Source organism: Daphnia pulicaria, chromosome 10 (assembly GCF_021234035.1).
Source record: "Daphnia pulicaria isolate SC F1-1A chromosome 10, SC_F0-13Bv2, whole genome shotgun sequence".
Taxonomy (NCBI): Eukaryota; Metazoa; Arthropoda; class Branchiopoda; order Diplostraca; family Daphniidae; genus Daphnia; species Daphnia pulicaria.
The window spans coordinates 2,928,329-2,950,751 of record NC_060922.1 but is presented as its reverse complement, the minus strand read 5'-3'; the positions used below and the strand labels follow the sequence as shown (position 1 = coordinate 2,950,751).

General features: G+C 41.3%; 2 protein-coding genes and 3 long non-coding RNA genes across 8 annotated transcripts in view; 3 read left to right on the top strand and 2 right to left on the bottom strand.

Moving 5' to 3' along the window:
* Positions 1-449: 449 nt before the first annotated feature.
* On the top strand, positions 450-1,528 carry LOC124314334. Of its 2 annotated transcripts, XR_006911151.1 has the most exons (6): positions 450-598; positions 670-777; positions 846-949; positions 1,020-1,169; positions 1,242-1,410; positions 1,470-1,517. It is a non-coding gene; the product is annotated as an uncharacterized LOC124314334 (long non-coding RNA). The 2 variants fall into 2 exon arrangements; XR_006911150.1 differs by having other exon boundaries at positions 451-598; positions 1,242-1,528.
* A 384-nt stretch (positions 1,529-1,912) lies between these two features.
* On the top strand, positions 1,913-2,544 carry LOC124314312. The gene is made up of 3 exons (XR_006911111.1): positions 1,913-1,995; positions 2,072-2,231; positions 2,438-2,544. It is a non-coding gene; the product is annotated as an uncharacterized LOC124314312 (long non-coding RNA).
* Positions 2,545-5,808: 3,264 nt separating this feature from the next.
* LOC124314333 lies at positions 5,809-6,892 on the bottom strand. Of its 2 annotated transcripts, XR_006911149.1 has the most exons (6): positions 6,739-6,892; positions 6,560-6,667; positions 6,388-6,491; positions 6,168-6,317; positions 5,927-6,095; positions 5,820-5,867 (listed from the first exon to the last, which is right to left on the bottom strand). It is a non-coding gene; the product is annotated as an uncharacterized LOC124314333 (long non-coding RNA). The 2 variants fall into 2 exon arrangements; XR_006911148.1 differs by having other exon boundaries at positions 5,809-6,095.
* Positions 6,893-7,456: 564 nt separating this feature from the next.
* Positions 7,457-8,469, top strand: LOC124314239. Its single transcript, XM_046779389.1, has 2 exons — positions 7,457-7,557; positions 7,643-8,469. Exons 1-2 carry the CDS (start codon positions 7,546-7,548, stop codon positions 8,318-8,320), a joined length of 690 nt encoding a protein of 229 aa, XP_046635345.1. The 5' UTR covers positions 7,457-7,545; the 3' UTR covers positions 8,321-8,469.
* Positions 8,470-8,782: 313 nt separating this feature from the next.
* LOC124313950 overlaps positions 8,783-22,423 on the bottom strand; it is a 28,473-nt gene continuing 14,832 nt past the window's right edge. For both annotated transcript variants that reach the window (XM_046778824.1, XM_046778823.1), the window contains 21 exons: positions 20,916-21,905; positions 20,414-20,524; positions 20,214-20,308; positions 19,533-19,658; positions 15,264-15,349; positions 15,131-15,195; positions 14,710-15,061; positions 14,282-14,635; positions 14,034-14,198; positions 13,307-13,939; positions 13,106-13,239; positions 13,000-13,041; positions 12,631-12,925; positions 12,364-12,564; positions 12,119-12,290; positions 11,804-12,041; positions 11,615-11,744; positions 11,352-11,538; positions 10,860-11,266; positions 10,164-10,736; positions 8,783-10,098 (listed from right to left, as the gene is read on the bottom strand). In XM_046778824.1, the coding sequence (XP_046634780.1) occupies positions 9,742-10,098; positions 10,164-10,736; positions 10,860-11,266; positions 11,352-11,538; positions 11,615-11,744; positions 11,804-12,041; positions 12,119-12,290; positions 12,364-12,564; positions 12,631-12,925; positions 13,000-13,041; positions 13,106-13,239; positions 13,307-13,939; positions 14,034-14,198; positions 14,282-14,635; positions 14,710-15,061; positions 15,131-15,195; positions 15,264-15,349; positions 19,533-19,658; positions 20,214-20,308; positions 20,414-20,524; positions 20,916-21,757 (5,565 nt within the window). In that variant the 5' untranslated portion in view covers positions 21,758-21,905 and the 3' untranslated portion in view covers positions 8,783-9,741. The remainder of the gene's footprint in view (positions 10,099-10,163; positions 10,737-10,859; positions 11,267-11,351; positions 11,539-11,614; positions 11,745-11,803; positions 12,042-12,118; positions 12,291-12,363; positions 12,565-12,630; positions 12,926-12,999; positions 13,042-13,105; positions 13,240-13,306; positions 13,940-14,033; positions 14,199-14,281; positions 14,636-14,709; positions 15,062-15,130; positions 15,196-15,263; positions 15,350-19,532; positions 19,659-20,213; positions 20,309-20,413; positions 20,525-20,915; positions 21,906-22,423) is intronic.

Sequence of the window (22,423 nt, the reverse complement as noted above, 5' to 3'; positions counted from 1 at the left end):
TGTTCGTATTATAGACTATGGATACCGAAACCAATCCTTAACCGGACATGAGAAGTGTATCGCGAAATTATCTTCTGTTTAGAAAAAACTTTCAAGGCAGCCCAAAACATTATACTGTTAAGGTTAGTTTTGTCCAAAGACAATAAAGATACGGTTGAACGACTTGAACCAGCAATCAGCAAACAGCTTATCTGCTTCGATACACACACGGTTCGTGCCACATTTCCCAGAAAATGTAAGGGTACATTAGTTTTGCTTAACGCCCTGTTTTATTTGGTTATTTTTTTTCTGATACAGTATATATACACTAGCGTGTCCGTTAAACCGTTAACGGTTTAGTAAACTTGTACTCAATAACTCAAATGTCCCACCCTAGATGGCGCAAAATCCTCGTCATTGAAAATTGTTGTTGGATTTGTTGAAAAAAATGGCGGTCTCATGTGCGATTGTCGGGAAATCAGGTAGGAAGGGCAGGTTTAATCAAGCGGCAGTAACCGGCTGACGTCAACAATTCGTGCAGTAAAAAACAGCAATCAGCAGTGTATTGCAGCATGGAGAACCAAGAAGAAGAAAGTTTAGAAGAAAACAGTTTCAAACAGTAAGTTAAGTCAGAATTTTAAAATTTCAACGAAGGAAGTTGTTATCATGGCATGTCGTTGGTCTCTTCAGATTTCAGAATACCTTTTAATTAATATTAATGTGTCATAATTAATGTTAACTTATCACAATTAATCAAACTCATTGTATTCTACTAAATGTGCCATCGAAATTATACAGGTAACGACTAACACTAGCTTTATTACAGTATTGCTGAAACATATATTCTTCTCTTGTTTTATTATAAGGATTCATCTTAATTATCGGCTGTTTGTATTGGAGATCACCAACCCCAGCATGGACCAATCTCTCATTCCATCTTCTATTGGATAATTGATCAGTGGTTTCATGCGTAAGATCACTTGTCATATCACTGCACTTTATCAATTGCAGTCTAGTATGAAATTTTTTTAAATTTACAGGTTTCTAAATTGGCATGACGGACTTGATGAGAAGTTATGTCCTTTCAAGAAAAAGGACTTACGACAACAAGATTCCTTGTTTGCTAACCCATTGGCTGCTACCCTTGAATCTCCCTTTTTAATTCCTTACACGAGCCCTCTTGATTTGAGGTATTGCTTTCTGTCGCTACAATCTTGTTTGAATATTATTGTCATCCAAATAAATGTTCATTCTGCTTACAGGGTAATCCTTCGCTACTGATCATGGACTTCATTGGTGAAACTGAAAACCGACGAGAGAATGCTGTAATCCAAGACTGTGTGAGAATGTGACATGAATAATACAGTGTGTATGCATACATGTTCCAGTTCTGCTTGATGCCTTACTCAATTCATCACCCGTATGATAAAGGTAAGCATCCATACCACATATCACCATGCTACTGCAACACTTCATGACACTTTCTTAAGCATCAGGAAATTTATCTCAACATGAGAAGTAAGGCTGTTGGTTGTTGTGATTTCCATTTTTACGGTTTTTTCATCATAAAAATTGCAGTGTGCTTCTTAGAATTTAAGGTAAAGATCGATATGCTTTATTAAAAAGTGATGTATTTTCATTAATGTAATACATTTTATTTTTACAGAGCACGTAAGAGATCCTTAAGCCAATGCTGCTCATTGTCTATGACGGAAGAGGGACTTCCACCTACGTTCTGCTACATCCTTATCTTCTCGACGTACGCTCATCCAGCTTCAGTGCTTCTTGTGCTGCAAAACAACTCTTCTTGCTTCACTGACGAGGCTGGATCACTTCAGTTGATGTGACACACCTGCAGTCACTCACCACGGGATTATGGCCAGGTACCGGGCAATTTACTTATTTTCGTAGATTATCTACTAGTTATCTATTTGCGAGCTTCTCCGACACCCAACACGGCAGCCCCGAAGTTTCGAATAAACTTCGCTTCAAACAGTGTAACGGCAAACAGTGAAGGTGAGCTCTTTATTATAGGAATTATGTGGAACATGTACTTATGACTTGTTTTTCTTTCTAGTATTTTTCGAACAAGACGAATTCTATTGCAATCGCGTCGAATTGAATAGCAAAGATAACGGCGGCGTAGCATTCGTACGTGTACACCGCGTCGTTAAACTTGACATTGTCGGTCGGAAAGCCGAACTTGTCGATGGCCGTGCCATAAACCTACGACAAGTGCCTTATTGCCACAGGTAAACATTTTATGCAAAACGAAATTCGTCTTTAAAAGTTTCAATAATTACACCTTTATGGAATGTTGAATAACTTTGATAATCTTCCTGCTCGTTAGTATCTAAGAGTCTATTTAAACTGCTAGCAATTTATTTATGTCAATTAGTTCTACGAATAGAATTAGTTCTACGAATTCCTCTAAAAATGGCCTATATTTTCTTGTTAGGTGGTAAACGAAAATCTTTTCCAATCCCTGAGCGGTGCCCTTAAAGATGCCCACGAGCACATAACGCTGTTCCGCAACATCGATGGCGGCAACATAGGCCGAGTCCTCTAAATGTTTAGCCAATGGACAACCGAGAAGGTGAAAGCGGAAAGTGTTAATGTGTTACCCAAAGCTTATGTTGGGGCTGCAATTTTGGAAGACAACAAGGTCGCATTGACCTTAAACGATGGTCAAAAGGTGAACAGTTATCGACAGTTATTTTAGTACATGTTTTAGCGACGTTAATTATAACCTAGAATTCATTTCAGCAGATTCAAACTAACTATGTCGTCGCTGTTGTCGGTTGGGACGCAACAACGGATTTGGCTGTCGCTTCTGGTTTTGGAAATAGATTCCAATTTTGGTGGTTATCGAGTCAATACCGAGCTTGAAGCACGATCGAACGTCTGGTTGCGGTTGGTAAGAATCCTTGAACATTTTATTTCATATAAACTGTAATACTTGTGACTTATTTTAAACTGTTATCAATATGTACCATATTGAATATTAATGTTCAAATCATTTACCGCCTATTTGATTGTACTATTGTAGTGTCGTGCTGTTGCCGTTTGTCGTATCGTTGAAGGTTGGGTCGATCACTGGTGTACCCATGTCTCCTGGGTATGGCGGATACCAAAGCACCACGCCGCCGCCTTGCTACACGACGACAACATTCGCACCAACCGGTTACTACACTGAGGGTCACAATTACTACACCACCAAGGCTCCAGGGTATTACACCGCAGATAATGCTGCCCCAAGCTAAATCACCAAAGATCCTGAGTACTACACCGAGGCTCCCAAATACTACACCACCAAGTCACCGGAGTACTACACGTATGTTGCCCCAGCTTATACACCGAGGCTACCAAGTATTATTCGGTTCCTAGCTACTACACCGAGGCTCCAACTTATTACACCACCAAAGCGGCTGAATACTACACCAAGCCGCCCAAGTACCACACCACCAAGGCTCCAGAGTATTACACCACAACTTATGCTTCCCCGAGCCACTACACCGAAGCCCCACAGTATTAGTCTGTCCCAAGCTACACAACTACAACTGATGCGGCCAAGTATTACGCAGCCCCGATTTACTACACGGTGGATGCTCCTTCGGACTACGTTGAACCGGAATACTACACCGAGGCTCCAGTTTACTACACCACAACCCACGCTACACCTAGCTACTACACCGAGGCTCCCAAGTACTACGCTACTTAGGCACCTGAGTATTATACCACTACTAACGCTGCTCCAACCAGCTACATCGAAGCTCCGAACTATTACTCTATCCCGAGTTACTGCACCACTAAGGCACCTGAATATTACACCACACCCTAAGCCTCTCCAACTTACTACAGGGACTTTCTAAATACTAGAGTCGAATTTAATGTAAGAGCCTAGTTGACATTGCGACGTTTTCTGATTTTTATTGGATCTTTCCTATTTCGCATGTTGGAGGTGATCTATTGCTCTAGTCGCTCTGCATTCCGACATATTCTAGTGTTAGGACAAACTTCATTTACAGGGCAAGTTACGAAAGAGACATACTGTGGTGTTTACTAAATAATGTTGATGTTAACAGCTCTGTTTTTAACTTTAGTTGGCGTAACAAAGTAGTTGCAGATTTTGGTTTCTCATAGAAATTTATATGAAGAGTTTGAATTTGATCAATCACTTGCTTATAACTTATGTAAAACTTCAAAATTGTAAAAAACATATCAGTCGTGAACTTAACATTTTTTTATTATAAGTTATGAAACACAGCAAACAAAAACATTAAAAGGAATTGCTTTATTGCCCCACCATCACTCACAATTCCACCGCATTTTACAATCACATAAATACATACAGTTAAGTTAACCCGTTAGCTGCTACGCCATACAACCCGTAGGTTGTATTCTACTATTCTACGCGCCACGTCTGAAGGATCCATGGCCAAGGTGTCAGGAGAATCCATCACCGCATCGACAAGGGGGGAGAGGGACTATGGTGCATTGCCTAACAGGCGCCTTGCGGCAAATTTTGGGCTTGGCGACTTTCCGACCCCACGGCTTGTAAACGAGAGCGCGGCCCGTGCTAAGGAGTTAGGGGAGAACAAAGGCGTGACAGACAACGGGTTAACTAACACAAACTAACACATGTTACCAACAACAAATGATGATCCGCGCCGACACTTTGGAGATACCGGCGACGTTATGGTGTCCATCTTCTCGACGTTTCCTCTGCATTACCTGAAGAAAGAGAAAACAATTCTGATATGAATAGCCAATAAAAGGTACATAATACAGAAAGAAACAACTATCAGGTTTTTAGCTAGAAGATTTACATATGTAATTTTTTAAAGTTTAAATCAAGCGTGCAATGTTGAGAACTGTAAACAGAACAAAGCTCACTTGATTTTTGTGATTGATGTTTTTTTTTTAAATTCCGGAAGTATACTGGAAGTAACCACAGCTCCTCAACCATTGAGCTGTCATCAAATTAAACCACATAATCGTGATCTCCATGAAATTTGGGTTCGATTGGGTGTGATTTAAACAAAATCCAAAATTTGGCCAAAATCGAGAATTTTCCTGAACTAACAGGAAGTACGCGTACGTAAGAAAAATAACATGAACTTTACCAGAAATTTAACGAGGATCACGAATATGTGGTTCTTTTGCTCCTCGAATGAATATTTACTGAATTACTGACAGAAATGAGCAAACCGGAAGTAGAAAAATAAAACATATTATTAAAAATCTAACAAGTGAACTTTGTTGGTGGAAAAGTAATCGTCAGTTTCCACTAACAAATTTTCACACAACAGCTGCCGATATATGTTTAAAGAGATTTGCAAAGTAACTGAAACTGACGGAAAGAGAAAAAAGAAACGTCTAAGTAACACTTTGCGCGCAAGAAGGGCTTAATTTTGGAATTTGGACAGACAGACAGTTTTACGCAAATAGATAACTAGTAGATAATCTACGAAAATAAGTAAATTGCCCGGTACCTGGCCATAATCCCGTGGTGAGTGACTGCAGGTGTGTCACATCAACTGAAGTGATCCAGCCTCGTCAGTGAAGCAAGAAGAGTTGTTTTGCAGCACAAGAAGCACTGAAGCTGGATGAGCGTACGTCGAGAAGATAAGGATGTAGCAGAACGTAGGTGGAAGTCCCTCTTCCGTCATAGACAATGAGCAGCATTGGCTTAAGGATCTCTTACGTGCTCTGTAAAAATAAAATGTATTACATTAATGAAAATACATCACTTTTTAATAAAGCATATCGATCTTTACCTTAAATTCTAAGAAGCACACTGCAATTTTTATGATGAAAAAACCGTAAAAATGGAAATCACAACAACCAACAGCCTTACTTCTCATGTTGAGATAAATTTCCTGATGCTTAAGAAAGTGTCATGAAGTGTTGCAGTAGCATGGTGATATGTGGTATGGATGCTTACCTTTATCATACGGGTGATGAATTGAGTAAGGCATCAAGCAGAACTGGAACATGTATGCATACACACTGTATTATTCATGTCACATTCTCACACAGTCTTGGATTACAGCATTCTCTCGTCGGTTTTCAGTTTCACCAATGAAGTCCATGATCAGTAGCGAAGGATTACCCTGTAAGCAGAATGAACATTTATTTGGATGACAATAATATTCAAACAAGATTGTAGCGACAGAAAGCAATACCTCAAATCAAGAGGGCTCGTGTAAGGAATTAAAAAGGGAGATTCAAGGGTAGCAGCCAATGGGTTAGCAAACAAGGAATCTTGTTGTCGTAAGTCCTTTTTCTTGAAAGGACATAACTTCTCATCAAGTCCGTCATGCCAATTTAGAAACCTGTAAATTTAAAAAAATTTCATACTAGACTGCAATTGATAAAGTGCAGTGATATGACAAGTGATCTTACGCATGAAACCACTGATCAATTATCCAATAGAAGATGGAATGAGAGATTGGTCCATGCTGGGGTTGGTGATCTCCAATACAAACAGCCGATAATTAAGATGAATCCTTATAATAAAACAAGAGAAGAATATATGTTTCAGCAATACTGTAATAAAGCTAGTGTTAGTCGTTACCTGTATAATTTCGATGGCACATTTAGTAGAATACAATGAGTTTGATTAATTGTGATAAGTTAACATTAATTATGACACATTAATATTAATTAAAAGGTATTCTGAAATCTGAAGAGACCAACGACATGCCATGATAACAACTTCCTTCGTTGAAATTTTAAAATTCTGACTTAACTTACTGTTTGAAACTGTTTTCTTCTAAACTTTCTTCTTCTTGGTTCTCCATGCTGCAATACACTGCTGATTGCTGTTTTTTACTGCACGAATTGTTGACGTCAGCCGGTTACTGCCGCTTGATTAAACCTGCCCTTCCTACCTGATTTCCCGACAATCGCACATGAGACCGCCATTTTTTTCAACAAATCCAACAACAATTTTCAATGACGAGGATTTTGCGCCATCTAGGGTGGGACATTTGAGTTATTGAGTACAAGTTTACTAAACCGTTAACGGTTTAACGGACACGCTAGTGTATATATACTGTATCAGAAAAAAAATAACCAAATAAAACAGGGCGTTAAGCAAAACTAATGTACCCTTACATTTTCTGGGAAATGTGGCACGAACCGTGTGTGTATCGAAGCAGATAAGCTGTTTGCTGATTGCTGGTTCAAGTCGTTCAACCGTATCTTTATTGTCTTTGGACAAAACTAACCTTAACAGTATAATGTTTTGGGCTGCCTTGAAAGTTTTTTCTAAACAGAAGATAATTTCGCGATACACTTCTCATGTCCGGTTAAGGATTGGTTTCGGTATCCATAGTCTATAATACGAACATAAAAGATATACATCTAATAAACAGAATTCAGGGACGATGTGAAGTTTTTAGTCGTTAATTTAATAATTTCTAATATGGAAAGAATTAAACGATGTGGCCGGATTTGTCATTGAACGGCGAAGTATAAATAGTCCAAATGAAAATTTCAACAGCATCAGTTTCTTGCAACTGACCAACAGCTTGCTACAAATTTTTCAACTCGTTCGAAATGAAGTTCGTGGTGAGTTCTTTGTCGCTATCATTACACCGTGTTTGACAATTACGATTAAGTACCGTACACAAATTTATTAAATGTTGATCTCTAGGTTGTATTGGCTAGCCTTTCATTGGCACTGACTGCTGCCGTTGAGGTAAATGTAAAATCTAAAACCGAGAGCAACGTGGAAGTGTCTGATCAAGACGTCGCTGAATGGCACCCACGTGGCTATTTTGGTGGATATCGTGAATACTGGCGTGGACGTCGGTCTGTCGAGGAGGTGCAACCGGAACACGAAGCCAGCAACATCGAAGTTGCTGACCAGGAGGCAATCGAGTTCCGTCGCGGCTACTACGGTGGACATCTTGGCTATTGGCGTGGTCGCCGCTCAGTAGAAGAAGCAAAACAGGAAGAAGAGGTCAGCAACGTTGAAGTTGGAGATGACTTGAACGGCAACGAATCGTATGGAAGCCGCTACTACGGCCGTCCTTATGGACACTATGGTCGATACGGACACTGGCGTGGACGTCGTTCCGCAGAAGAGATGACATCAGAAGAAGATGCTGGAACCATTATTACTGACCTGGAAATCAACGAGTCTCGCCGAGGCTATTACGGTCGGGGATATTGGCGTAAACGTCGATCCGTAGATGAAATAACACCGGAACAAGATGTCGATGTTAAAGTTGATGGTGACCTGGACGCTAACGAATGGTACGGCCGTCGTTATTATGGTTATCCTTACAGTTACAGCAGGTACGGATATCGCAATGGATACTATTGGTAAGTGAGATCCCGACTTGCATAAAAAAGGCTCGACTATTTCAACGAACCTTGATGAACTAAATTTGACTTGTCCACATTTGAATAAGCTATCCTTGTTTGTTAAAACCACGGTAAAATGGTCAAATAAACACAAATTGTTATTGTCAAATTTGTCAAAAATTTGATTTGGGTACCATAGTACTATCACCCTATCATATACAATTGACGCTGCATGGATTGCCTAGATAGAATACGGAAGGAAAAATACTTGAAGGTAAAATTTTTTGAAGATTTTGATCAAGAAATCAGCCAGTTCTACTACGGCTATTATGGCGGTTACCGCCGATACTGGCGTAGGCGTCGTTCCGCAGAGGCGGTGAAATTGGAACAAGAAGCAAGTCGATAATGTCTAGATAGATTTTTCTGGGATTTTCCTGATTAAAAAGAGATTAAAAATTTTTCAAATTATCAATCTTGAATTACGAACATATATTTATTGTTTGTCTGTTTTTTTGTTTTTTTCAAAATAAAGACAATTACAACTTTGTTTCAAAATAAGCTTATTTCAGTGGGTAACTGCACTATTAAGTGTGGGAGAAATATCGCATGTTGATTGAGTTGGCTTTTAAGCCGTTTTAATACTTACTCGCCACGCGTATTAACCGGTATTAACCAGTCAAGAAAAGCTGTTTTTTCATCAGCAATAAGAATAGAATACAATCCAAAAATAAATTGAGCGCCAACATTTAAATTTTTCTGTAAGAAAAATTTGTCTCACCCATAGTCATGTTTTACATGGTGGAGAAGAAACTGTGAGCGCATTGTAAAAAAAAAGTGTGATAAAATTATTCCGTCACATTTTAAAATAAATAGTTGTTGAACATGAAGTATAAAAATTGCATTAAAAAAAATCAATCAGCTCCAAATTTCAATCAAATTAGCTTTAATCTAAAGGAATAAGTAATTTAAATCAAATCGTTACCTGCAGTGCAGCAGTACCGAGGGATTGAATTTGATCTTTCAAGGAACATTACAAAGCCCAAAAAAAATTAGATTATCTGCCAAACCAAAACAATTTCAGATAAATAATTACACAAACTACTGTGCGTTGATATGTAAAACACTCCTCTGTGGCAGGAGAAAGGTTGAGACAAGTAAAAAACTGAGGAGTAGTTGAGAAGTTTGCTGTGGGCCTTTGGTTGTTTGGTCGCTTAAAGTTATTTAAAGAGGCATTGTCACCGGTTAAAGAAGAGAGTTGACTAGAACATTTGAACACTCGTCATCTAACTATGGTCCATTAAAAATACAATTATTTTCTGGTTTGGCATTCGTTTGCCTAAACACTGAGGTCTGAATATCTTTCGACAGGACGACTGTTGCGTGCAAAAATTGCTATGATGAATCAGGGTTGGGTTATTAAATGGGAATTGATTAGGTACAAATTTAGAGCGTTTGGTCCCTTAACGAGATAAATTCAGCTGGGTAATTGATTTCGTATGGTCTGCGTTGCTGAGTGGAATGTACGACGTTGGGCATCGAGATTCGATACTTTTTGAAGATTCGTCCGTTGAGAATTTTCTTTTGACGCAACAAAGACGGAGATATGCAAGAGGATTTTGTAATGGATGCGCAGCTCATCAGCTTCAATTTATTGATGGCGTTGGAATCGCCATCATTTGTGGTTTGGGTCGCCGGTTTGACCGTCGTGTTGTAGTAGACCTGAAGCCGTTTAACACGCTGTTGATCGACGGCCAGGCTTCCCGCCGCATCCATTTTCAAGTATTCGCAGTCGTCTTTATTCTATTTGACAATGTTATAGTTGTCTTGGCCGAAACAAATTTAATTTTCTATTATGAAAATCTTACCGGAAGTTTAGGTGGATTTTCAATGACAGCTCGGACGAACATGGTTCCCTGACGATTCTGAACGGGATGAGAATTGACATCTGTGAGACAGATGTCGCAAAATGGAGTTTCTGGGTTGTGCCAGCATCGTTCGCAGCTGTCGTTTTGCGTTGGGAACCAACTCGCTTGCCTGTCGCTAATTACGTCCTGACACTGATGGTTCCACAGGGCATTGGATCCGATTTTTTCCGGCGAACAGCGGATGAAACATCGACCTCTATACGGTTTGCATTTTATAGTCAAATTACTGACTTCCCTGGAGTCGAGTTCATTTTCTCGGCCGTAGTCGTCAGTCCACCGTGTCCTCGATCGTCTCAATCTATAGGGGGCCATCAAGGATTCAGCATCTTCAGACTCCCGGATCTGAACCTCCGTCTCTTCAGTCGTCACACTGCTACTTTGTTCACCACCAAATTCCGCCGTTGTAGCGCTACTCATCGTGCTTTGTCGTGACCGAAATGAACCTCCACCGCTGGTGCTCCCATTCGAAGGGAATCCGCGTAGCGGCAAATTCCAGCGGATTCGACTCAAGAACTGAAATAAAACAGAGAATGGGTATTGGATAAGAATAAATGACGGAGGTTAGACACTACGTAATACTGAAACATGAATTTCTTCACATCGCCAAGATATTCAATTCGTTTGGAAATGACAAACCTTCCACGCGTCAGAAAATCTATCCAATCCGTTTAATTTTTGACTTCCACCACCGCCACTGGGTCCAAATCCTGAATCCATGTCGTCCCGTTGCAATCCATCACACGTGGCAATGGAATTGACTCGATCTCTACCAGATCTTATCGCATCTCCCGGTCCGTTTACAGATGTGTTTTCTGCTTGAAGGCATCCAGTAGTTTTGCCAACAAGTTGGTGCGAAGACTGCGGTTCCACGCCGAACGCCCGCAACACTTCAGGACCCAGTCCGGCTCGCTGAAGTAAAGGAGACGAAGCTGGACCCGCCCGGTTACATCTTTTGCTTCTTTTAGGTGCGGGAAACACGGTGTCATCCACACTAGGCTGACTTGTCCTTTTCGTTTTATTGATTGTCTTCAATGTTTCATCTTCTTGACATTCAAAAACAAATAAAGTCTTAAATTGTACGCCTTTTAAAATTATAATATATAAAAGCCTCATAAAATTAATCTCTACCGTCGACCGGAATTTGTTCCTGCGACAGCAGGTTCCTTCTCTGTGGGCTCTCTACCATAGCCGTTGCGTTGAGTAATTCATTCACCGTTTCTCCTTCGGGTAATTTATTCCAGCGCCAAAAACACAATAAAGAACAGGTGTAGTTTGTACCGCTGAACGTCATCATCAAAGCGAAAACCAGTAAAACCTGAATAAAACAATCCATTCGATTTAAGACAAAAATTAGGGGAACCAGAGTAGCAAAGAATAGAAATCGGTTATACTTCTAGCAGATGTAAAAATGCGGCAATACAGTGTGCGCTAAGCGACATCCAACGAAGATGACTCAACATAGTTCCAGTCAATAGAAGGCTCAAAATTGCTAGCAGCAGGCAGCGTTGGTTGTATCCAGAACTGCAATCGATTCAATTTAATAAATTGGGAAATGCAGGAAACATTTACAATGCGATTACCTGATCTCCGTTACATTAGGAACCTCGTGAGTGAAGGCGTTAAACTTCTCAGAAGAAACGTACCTTACCCGTGTCGACATGACATACAAGGATAGGATAGCAATCAATAACGTACAATAAATCAAACAAAAAAAGATCCCAGAGATGGAGCTGAGCTGGGAAAACCAGCTAACGAACGGCGATCCCGTTGAGAATTCTTCAATCAAACTCTGGACACCCGACAACGACAGTGGAATACCTGTACAGAGGAAAAATAAGAGAGAAAATCAAGATATTGATCAAGAAAATTTCACAGACATTTAAACGACATGTTACCTATCGACAAGCCAACCAGTCTGACATTATTCTGATTAAACTTATCCGAAACTTCCTCTTCATCCGGACGGTGGATAGCGTTCATTTTCAAGTACATGATCATGGCCCAAACGGTCGTCACGAATTGATAAGTCGCCACAGTCAACACGATGGTCCAGAATGGGTCGGAAATCTGTGACGAAAGGAGGCGACATTATCGACAACTTCTTTATTTATTTATTCTACTTGACTTGAATTAAACTTACGATGGATTCGGTTGGCAAAAAATAGACAGAAGAAGGTGGGACAAGTGCAACGCCTAACTGGATTTGAAACCAAGCCCAAACACAGCGATGCCGATACCATTTGATCGACAAAACAATGACGCCAATTACGACAATGAAACTGGATGTGGAGGCAACAAAAACGATGATTTTCCACAGATCAAAAGTTGCATCGGTGTGCTGCTACGCAAGACGATAAATGTTATTTTCATCATCATTTCGGAAACAATATTAAACAAATGGACATACCATCGAGTCCCTTTCTGCGTACAGCAAAACAACTGTCCCTTGATGAGAGCAAAGGCAGCGGAACGCAGACGGGTCCGACAGCCGTTCGATGGAACAAGAATTCATGTCCCAATAGTCCCATCCACGGGAATGATTTGTGGGTTGAAGGAGCAACAAGGCGCAAATATATTCACCGCCCCTTATCTGCAGTTGTTCAACCGTCGAAAAGAAATCCATCGTCACGTTGGAACCGTTTGGTTTATTGAGAAAGAATTGGGCGGGCGCAAGTTGCGTAAGATTTTTGAAACCTGTTTGACTTTATTCCGAAGGGAATTGGAATATTAGAACAATAAAATTCAAGTGATATTGCAACAATTAAGATACAAATACCTTGGCAAGAATTTCAAACGTTCTTTGTACTTGAGCTCTTTCCTGTAGATGGAAAGAATCAAACAATTTGAGTAAAGGACAACGAAAATAACAAATTCTGGTTTACTTATTTAAGTCGGTGTCAATGTCGCTGTTCTTTAATAGATGCGATTCAATGGCACCAAGAGGATATCCTCCTTTCGGACTGATGCCTAACAGAGTCAAGTGATTCTGGATGAATCGCAGGATCGGTATTCCTCCCTGGAAAAAAAAAAGTTCAAGAAAACTTCATTCATTTTCCATAAACAACTGATGGCTTCCTACTTACATCCAAGCGGAAAAAGTCTTTTGGCATGGATAACAGGGCATCAAGTGCATACAAGTATTGAATAGCTGTCGAGTTCCAGAAGGACTGTGGTAAAACTTCTGTCCTTTTCCAGAGAAAAGCCTCCAAGTTCATGGCTATTTCTAGCAGAGCGTTGCCTTCACCAGGCAGATAAGGGAATTGGGTTGTCTGTTCGCTCCCTGCACTTTTCAGATCTGCAAAATCTTTGAGTTTCCTTTGAATGAAATCGGCAAATTTGTTGATGATGGAGGCAATATCGGTGACGGCATAGCCCAAAGTGATCAACTTCAACTGACGGTAGAGTTCGGTGACTTCACGATCACTGCAGTCGGAAAAATCTGGTTCGCCCCATTTCCAAAATTCCCGAACTGCAGTCGCTGCGATTTCGCTGTTGTCTATCGGCTGTTTAACGGAGAGACAACGTCTCCTTGTCACGCCAACGTATCCGGCTGGACAGAATTGATAATTGGTGACGTCAACTGCCGTCATAAGCCATTCGACGCCCCGGTTCTTCTCCTGGGGACAGGCTCTGTCCGGACGAACAACAAAAATGTGCGTCGTCTTGTTTGCCAGTTTGGTTCCATTTTCACCTCGGCATGAGTAATTGGTGCTATGCTAAATATTGGACGACATATTTCGGTTATCATCCATCACACGGAATAAGATCAACTGAAATTGAAAAATCATAAATTGGAAGAAATCAACGAACCTGAATCGCAGTGATTTTCAAAAGACTCCCGACTGGCGTCAAATCTTCAATGATCTCATCACATGACGATTCAATCGGCCGGCCATTTTTCAACCAAACGTACTTGGTCGTCGTCCGCCGGGCCAGATGGTTCTCATCACGACACGTCAAATTCACGGCCGTTCCCTACAAAAAAGTAACAAGGATTTCCAATTTGGTGTCAATCTAATATTTCTTTTTTTTTCTCCGAAAGAGAAACAAGAAAATACCGGCAGGACAACGGGATTGATGGGCATCAGGTCGAGAATGGGAGGAGTGATGACGTCGAGAAAGACGCTCTTCCGGACAGTCTGTCCCCAGTCAGTGGCCCGACATTCAAATTCGCCACGATCAGCTAACGACGCCTGTTTCACCTCCAAATAAAACGTGAAGAATCCTCGAAGGTCCTGTTTCTCGTGGATGAAGATGGACACGTTGCGCGCCAGAGCAAAAGAGTCGTCCACCCTATGGCCATCCTTGAACCAGCCCATTTTCAAATCTTTCCTGCCCGAACCGTTTGCGTTGCATGCCACTGTGAAGGGATAGCCTTCACGAACCTGACCTTTGACGTCCAGTTTTACCCACTGCATGAATAGATGGTTCGAAATAAACGTGAATAAATTGTGCATTAAACAAAATGATGGCAAGAAATTCGGACCTCGATGATGAGAGCTGGAACTTGGACAATGCTGAGGTTTCGAATGGCGATGGCCTCGCCCTGCACTTTCCATGTTTTCGTGTTTATTTGGTTGACGAAGGACGAATAAGAGTTGTTCCACTGCTGTGGGATGTAGGTGATGGGGAATGGATTTATGATGTCACGCGGCATCCTCTTCTTGACGCCAGTCCAAGAGGACCGAAGTCCGGTGGTCGATCGATTGAGTAGTGCAGTAAAACCTCGGCTTTTTACGGCTGCCACGGAAGGAACTTGCTGCTGGATCCAATTCGTCCAACTCATATTGTAATTCTCGGAATTCCATAGTAGGAACTGTAGCCGATTTGAATCAGATCTTGAAGCGAAAAAGAATAATAATTTTCCGAATTTTCTCTCTTATTTGTAGCCTAAACGATGAACTTACTCGAACAGATCGACTGAACCCACTACGAACAGGTACGCTGTTAATTCGTCGGTCATTTTCTTCAACTGAAAAGAAATTGGAAATAACATAAAGTAATTTACCAGTAGGGAGTTTCGGGACGAAATGAACTTACCTCGGTCGTGACTCCGTCCACCAAGCGCTTGTCACTGAAACTTATTGGCCTATCCAGTACGACGTTCCCCAAGATTCTTAATGGCACTGCAATAAACAGATTGAATTAATGACGATACAGTGTTTATAGAGTTGGGAAACTAACATAAACTATCCAGACTTGGTTGACACAAGCTATTACGCCATTATTATTTGTTTAAACTAATAAAAGCTTATCGTGTACATTATATTTAGCGTTCCTAAGATCGTGTGAAATACCCCACGAAAGGTCTAAAGGAACTCCCTTACGATGAATGTGGGAAACCAACGCAAAAAAGAAAAACAGATTTGAATAAGAAACTTCGTAAGAAGGCTCTACTATTCTCGCAAGAGACGTGAACATCACTGAATAAAAAATGGGAGGAGTTGGTCGACGTCAATGCAGTAGCCAACTAGAGGATGAAAGTTGTTAAAATGTCGGCTTTCCGCAATATGGCATTTGTTGTATCCTTCACAGTTTTTCCTTTTCGCATTATTGACCTTTTGTTTGTTTTTTAGTGGAAATTTTAGCTGAGACTGTGTGTCGTTACCAACAGCAACGGCTGTATCAATATCAAATGAGGGTATTATTAGATGGTCATAAGCACACAAATCTCATTCACGCGAATCACCAACATCCGATCAGCTAACCGCGACTGCCAGCCAAAAATGTAAGCATGCACGTCCAATCAACTAATGGAATTGACACTTTGCAATCATATTGACGTCATCACAAATATTTTAGATCGAGGAATTTATAAAAGTCTTTTTTGCATGGGTCGTTGGATGCGCATATCATATTTCCAAGTCCCCCCCCCCCTCAGTTGCCTTGGAGAAGTCAACCAAGCCTAAAATGACTACCAACGGAATGAAAAGTTGCAATAGCTTGTATAGAGAATTTTCGATGGGTAAAATTCGATACTTATTATCTCACGCCGAGTGCGCTCCAAGCATGTCAATCGATGCCATTTAGATTTTTTTTAAAGAAGTGGAAAGAAATAGAAGTGAACGACTGAAATTAAGAGTGGCATTAGAAAGATAAAACTACAAAACATACGATAAATAGTAACGTATAGAAGGGTCAAAAAGCTGATGAAATATAAGCCGTATAGGTCGCGTTTGTTGTTCTTGGAAAACCAATAGCAACTAATTGGTCCAACTGATCCTAGACCCCAATAACTTTAAAATATTTAAGCCGAGAAATAATCACATTTCAAAAAAATTCTAAAAAGAATATGCTGTCTGCTGATTTAGACATAATAAAAGATTTAAAAAAGAAGAAGAAGAAGAAATAAGAGAAATTTCACCCATTATTTGTTTGGTGTTGGTGATGTGGCGGAGACCACACTGTTCTTACGCCATTATATTCTTTTCGGTCGACGCAAAAGGCTATTCTAATTTTAGTACAACACTCGAGAAAAAAGGGACCAACAAAAATTTTTTAACTTTAGAATTTCCCGTTCAAAACCCACGAAATTGGAAACTCGTCGTCGTAAAAAGAAAATAAGAAATGCATCAAGTTTCTTTTATGTTTTCATAAAAGAATATTTCACAAAGGACCGAAAACGCAGTAACGCAGACGTGACACACCTACGGTCGCACATTAACAAAACCAGTTTTCTCTCCCCTATTCTGCTGCTGCAACTCGGTTGTAAATCAACATACTACTTTTGAATTTGGCAGTTTTCTTTCGACAAAATAATGGAAATCAAGAAGAAAACGAATACATAGGAATAACGTCGAAGACAAATACACGTTTCCAGCAGGAACGCCAGAAAAGTAGGGAGGCAGTTGTGGGGTCGATGGAGCGGGAAATCCAACGCTCCATCGAGGTTGGAGCTGAAGAATGACTGAAAATGATGGGCATCAAAATATATAGGACATACGTAAATGCGTGTGTGTGTGCGTACTACGCAATCGTCTCTCTTCGTAGCTCAGCGATTACAGAGTACAGGAAACGAGCCTTCACAATTTCAAATAAAAAACCGTCACGAAATCGCGTAGGATATATACGGAGGAGGGAAAAAGAAAAGGAGATGAGAGGAGAAGCCCAATTTGCGGCTTACAGAGAAACGAGTAAATAGGCCGTTGCCCAATATAGCGATTGCATCCTGTGCGCATTTACAATCATCGTTGTAGAAATAAGCAATCTTTTTGCCGGTGGTTCGGTTTTGAAAAAACCTATAAAAGCACTTCAAAACGACGTTACATAAAAATAAATAACGTCACTCCCCACTTCGTCTTTCATCGTTTCGTTACGTGAGAGTGGGTACTGGGTATGATATAAATGCAGCCGTTATGTAGTACCGCAGGAAAAATAAACGATTGGAAAGGAGCAAAATAATATGGTTTAAACAAAAAAAAAACAACAACATCATAATTGCCAGACAGGAGGGAGGATCAAGATGAGTTGATGGCCGAGTTCCTGATTAGTGGGAAACCCATTTTAAAAAACGTAATGCCAGTCAACGACGCGTCATTGTTCTCGTTATTCTCATCGTTTGCTTTATTTCTTTGATCGATGGACGCTAGATAATGAGAATAAGCCGAAGCTGTTAGGCTTAAGCTTCCAAAGATGGGAGGTCGGAAAGAAGAGTTTAAAAAATTTCCCCCAAAAAGGGAAAGTTGACTAGCATTTATTATTCCCCAGACGTTGCGGCTCACCACAAAAGTCGTAGCAAAAAGAGAGTTGAAAGCTTGCGCCCAATATTTCTTAATGGAAAGAATAATCCCTCCGTGTTATATAGCCCTACCCGAACAGCCTACCCTAATGTCATCATCGTCTACAAACGAAAAGTGACAAATGAATTTCCGAGCTATTACGTTATATATGGTCAGAATAACAAGACCTTCAAAAAGTTCCGCTGGTGGAGAAAAAAGTGAGAGAAATGAACTTTCGACGCCCGTCAATAAAAGCGGGCGCGGGGACTTTTGAATATGTGCCATATAATAACAAGAGGAGTCCATGTGGGAGCAGCTAATCAATACCAACATTTGCGGTATGGGGAAAGGGGGATCTTAGATCGGTTCCAAGTATGAAGAGGTTGTTTACTTGGTTGGAATAATTAATCGTCATTCATCCCTTTTCTCTCCTGTCAAACACGGGGGGAGAAAAACAAGACTCGGTCGTCGTTCCCTTCCACTTGAACGACTTGTTTTCATCCGCAATTTCCCGGGGCAAAAAAAAACCTTTTGGCGGTTGCACGACACATCATTCGTTCACTGACTGTAGACAAGCTTGTCGATTAATCCCAAGTCTTCCCTTTCATCTTTCTTGTCGCCTTCGTACTTTTTCATAGTAGCCTGGTGACACACTGACAGCTAACTGAGGAAAATTTCTTATAAGAAACTTAAGAAACGGCGCAATTGATTGTGGACAACGCCGAGCGACGCAAACTGACATAAATTGTTTTTTACAGATTTCTGTTTCCTAGTAATTCGGGAAAATGGCAAATTTGTTTAACATGTAGAAAAAGAGCAAAAAAAATGAGCTACATTTTCCCCGGAGATGGATAATGTACGATTTACTGGGAAATTTGTCAGAATCTACGCTGATTCTGACAACCTGTCACTCAAAGTATAAAATACGTTATCCGGAAAACGCTCTCGCAATCTCGTCACATATTGATTCGTTATGATTAGTTGGTAGAACTTGAATACCATTTTTTTTCTATGTCATCAAAAGAAAACAAGTAAAAGTATCACGATAAAAGTGGTAACGGTGTTTTGGCACAAAGAAGTTGATTCATTGTGTCACATACCGATGGTAACACCTGTTGCTTTCAATTGATCCTCTTGCGATATGTGCATAACTGCATATCGTGAAAAATATAATGGAAAGTGTTGGATTTATTTAAGGTCAAACACTTCGTAAAATTCGATTCAAATTTTATGTCATCAGACTTTTTTATGCTACATTTAACTCAAGTGCTCACCGAATTTAGATTTTACACAACATGTCGTCAAGACACGTATTTTTTTGTTCGTACAACAAACATAACGACCGAACAAAGTTCACTAAAAAGATGTGCGTTGCAATTCAATCGTTCCCTTTATTTCGTTGCAAACGGATTTTATTCGCCCCTCTCATTCCGTTTCACTTTATTGCGAGTTGGCATCACGAGCGAGTGGAAACTAGAAGAATCGCGTACGTCAGAGGAGGAAACAAAATAATAGAGGCGAAGAAGACTGGCAACCATAAAAAAGTGATGGAGAAAACGCAAGAAAAACAAAAAAGAGAGAAATGACTCACCGAGCGGATAGCAGGTCACATTGTCAGATCTCAAGGCCTGATCGAACGGGCAGCGGCAAGCGGCTCCTCCCTTGTCCGTTACGGCGCAGTGGTGGCTGCAGTTTAACCGGAACCGTGAAAGGCACTCTGCAATCAAAGCGGCCAACAAGACAGTAGACATAATAAAACGCTTCTTCAATCAACGACAAGCAAAACATCGCAGACATTATGCAGACATTGATTCAATTTCCCTGTTTGCGTAACGATTGTGGTAGCAGAATGGAAAAAGTGTTTGCCAAAAGTCAAATCTACTCTGCTGGGCTCTGTGGCTTGGAATATGTTGACAGTCTTAACCGCAACTCAAACAAAGGAACGTGAGCTGGTCAAATGAAGACGGCCAATTTTACAGAGAATGGCGACTGCTGGGAAAGGCGGCCATGGTCTGCACGCCACCAGATAGGCCTGGCTTTTCGTTCGATCGATAGACGAATGAATGGGCCAGAAGAACAGAACAGTAATGACCCAATAAAGACATCACGAGAGACGCACGGCGGGAAAGGCGCGCTCAATGAAACGGCCCAAAAACCACAAATGAAAACAGCAGCCCCCTCCCCAACAACGTACAATCGAAAAAGCCCGTCGCCGATCACGACAGCTAACTCGAACGATTTGGTTGACGGCGATCGAAATTATAGGCCATACCTTTGGAGGGGATGAATTCACGGCGAAACTCGCACAAACTTCCGTTGTAATTGGGCGGACAACTGCAGCGCACAACCGTCAAACCGCTGCGGTACCTATTTTGTGAAAAGCAATGACAATAAAGTGTTGGAAAATTACAGACTTTCGACCACCAAGACAGTCACTGTCCAGTGTCCACGGTCACTCGTTTTATCACTTACCCACAAACGCCGCCGTTTTTGCAGACGTTGATTCCTTTGGCTGGATTGCATTCGGGACCATATTGGCAATACTTTCCAGAGAAATCCGGCAGACAGGAACACTGGAACTGGCTGCCAATGGCACAATCAATTCAAAAGGGAAAAAATAAAGATTAAATAATGATTAGACTGGAAAACAAATTCCAATCGAGTGTTAACTTGTCCAGTATATACATAATAACGATCAGAGCTTTATCCATGGCCAGAAACGCATTTGGTGGATCTAATATCTAATCATTTCACGCCATTTCAACATTGCCCAGTTAAAAATACAACTTCTCCAGCAATTTTTTTTAACGGTTAAGTTAACATGACGTTTTAGCCAAATAACAGTGGTGTTGTTCCGGTCAAGCGATAGACCAACTACACACATTAGCAATAAGATTCTATGAATTACTAGACTGACGGTAATTTCACACCGTTTCAAATAATTCAATGCTTTGCACATCCTTCCTGCACTTACCTGTAATTGTGATTGGCGTAACAGTGGCCGTTAAATGTGCAGTTGGCGACGTTGCACGTATCGGAGCGAATGCGCGAAGTGTTTGGTTGGATTTCGTACGTGATGTTGAAGCCGTAAACGTCCATGAACCGGCGCTCGACTCGCAGGTTGGCGTTGACCAACTCGTCCAGGTTCACCTGCACTTCCAGGTACCGCGCTTTGATCCTGTAGACCGAGTACGGCCGGGGACGAAGTGTGTGCAGCTCGTCCAGCTCCTTGCGACCGATGGCGGTTGTCTCGTTGCGGAACGAGTACTGGACGGCTTTGACGCCGCGAGTCAGGTACATCTGCGTCAGGTAAAGAGTCACGAACGAGTCGGCCTCAAATCCCGTCGCGTTGATGATCCAACTGCACATGAACGGCAAGGGGAAAGCCGACGGGAAGCCGGGCGTCGTCAGCGTCCCAAAACGTTTCGTCAAAAAGTAGCGACACGTTGACGGTTCCGTTGCATTCGATTGGCCATTTTGGGCAGTTTGATCGGAACTGGGTGCAACTTTGGCATTGGCAACCATAGGGATCGGGTTGAAAATGGCTGGGCAGCGGCTTAAAGATGTGCGTGATCCGGCACTGCTCCTCCTATCGTTGGACACGGATGTGACGGGAGCTGCTCCAACGGCCATAAACAACATCGAGTTCAAAACGACGAGGAAAAACAACGTCAGCGAGAGACGAGAGCAACTGCTAACCCCAAAGCGGCTCATGGCAGCACCAGGTGTGAAACGTGAACGGGATGGACGTGGTTCATCATACCAGGCCGGCCAATCTCCGGCCCTTACAATCGACAACGAGCGGCGCTTCCGCATCCGAATCAGTACGTCCACTGCGATGGCAGTCCGGTCACTTGTCGATGATTACGACACAATTTCACGCCGGCAGATCGGGCGACTTTTTCTTCCATTTCACAGTGGCTCCAATTTCACATTTCCTTAATTTTGATCCAGTTCTTCGTGCCTATTAATTGAAAAATACAGAGTAAATTATATTTTACATTTAAATCACAGTGACAATATAATGAAAAGATTCAAGGAAACAGACATCGACATCGTGTTGTTATCAAACTGAATCGATTGGTGTTGGCTCGCAGTCGACGTGAATCTCACGATAAATACGAACTGGAAACTAGAACTTTCTTGACATCATCTATACTCGAATCGAAGGGCAAGGAGAGAAATTCAAAGTTCGGATTTCCTTCGCTCGTAATGCTGTCGGTCGTCGGAGGTTTGAACTTGTGGCGGCGCCAATTCCCGACACGCTAGTCTATCGATCCGCTCGGCTGTCATCTGAGAATCGCCGAGTCTGGAGAACCTTGACTGCGTCTTGTACAATGCGACTGTGGGTTTCAAAGTTGTCTGATGAAAATGGCTCTATCTTACCTAATTTTCTTATCGTAGGAACCATACTTTGGAGTTTTATGCTTATAGTATCAATTTCAATGAAAAATTTCTGTAATATGAAGTGGGGCCAACCGT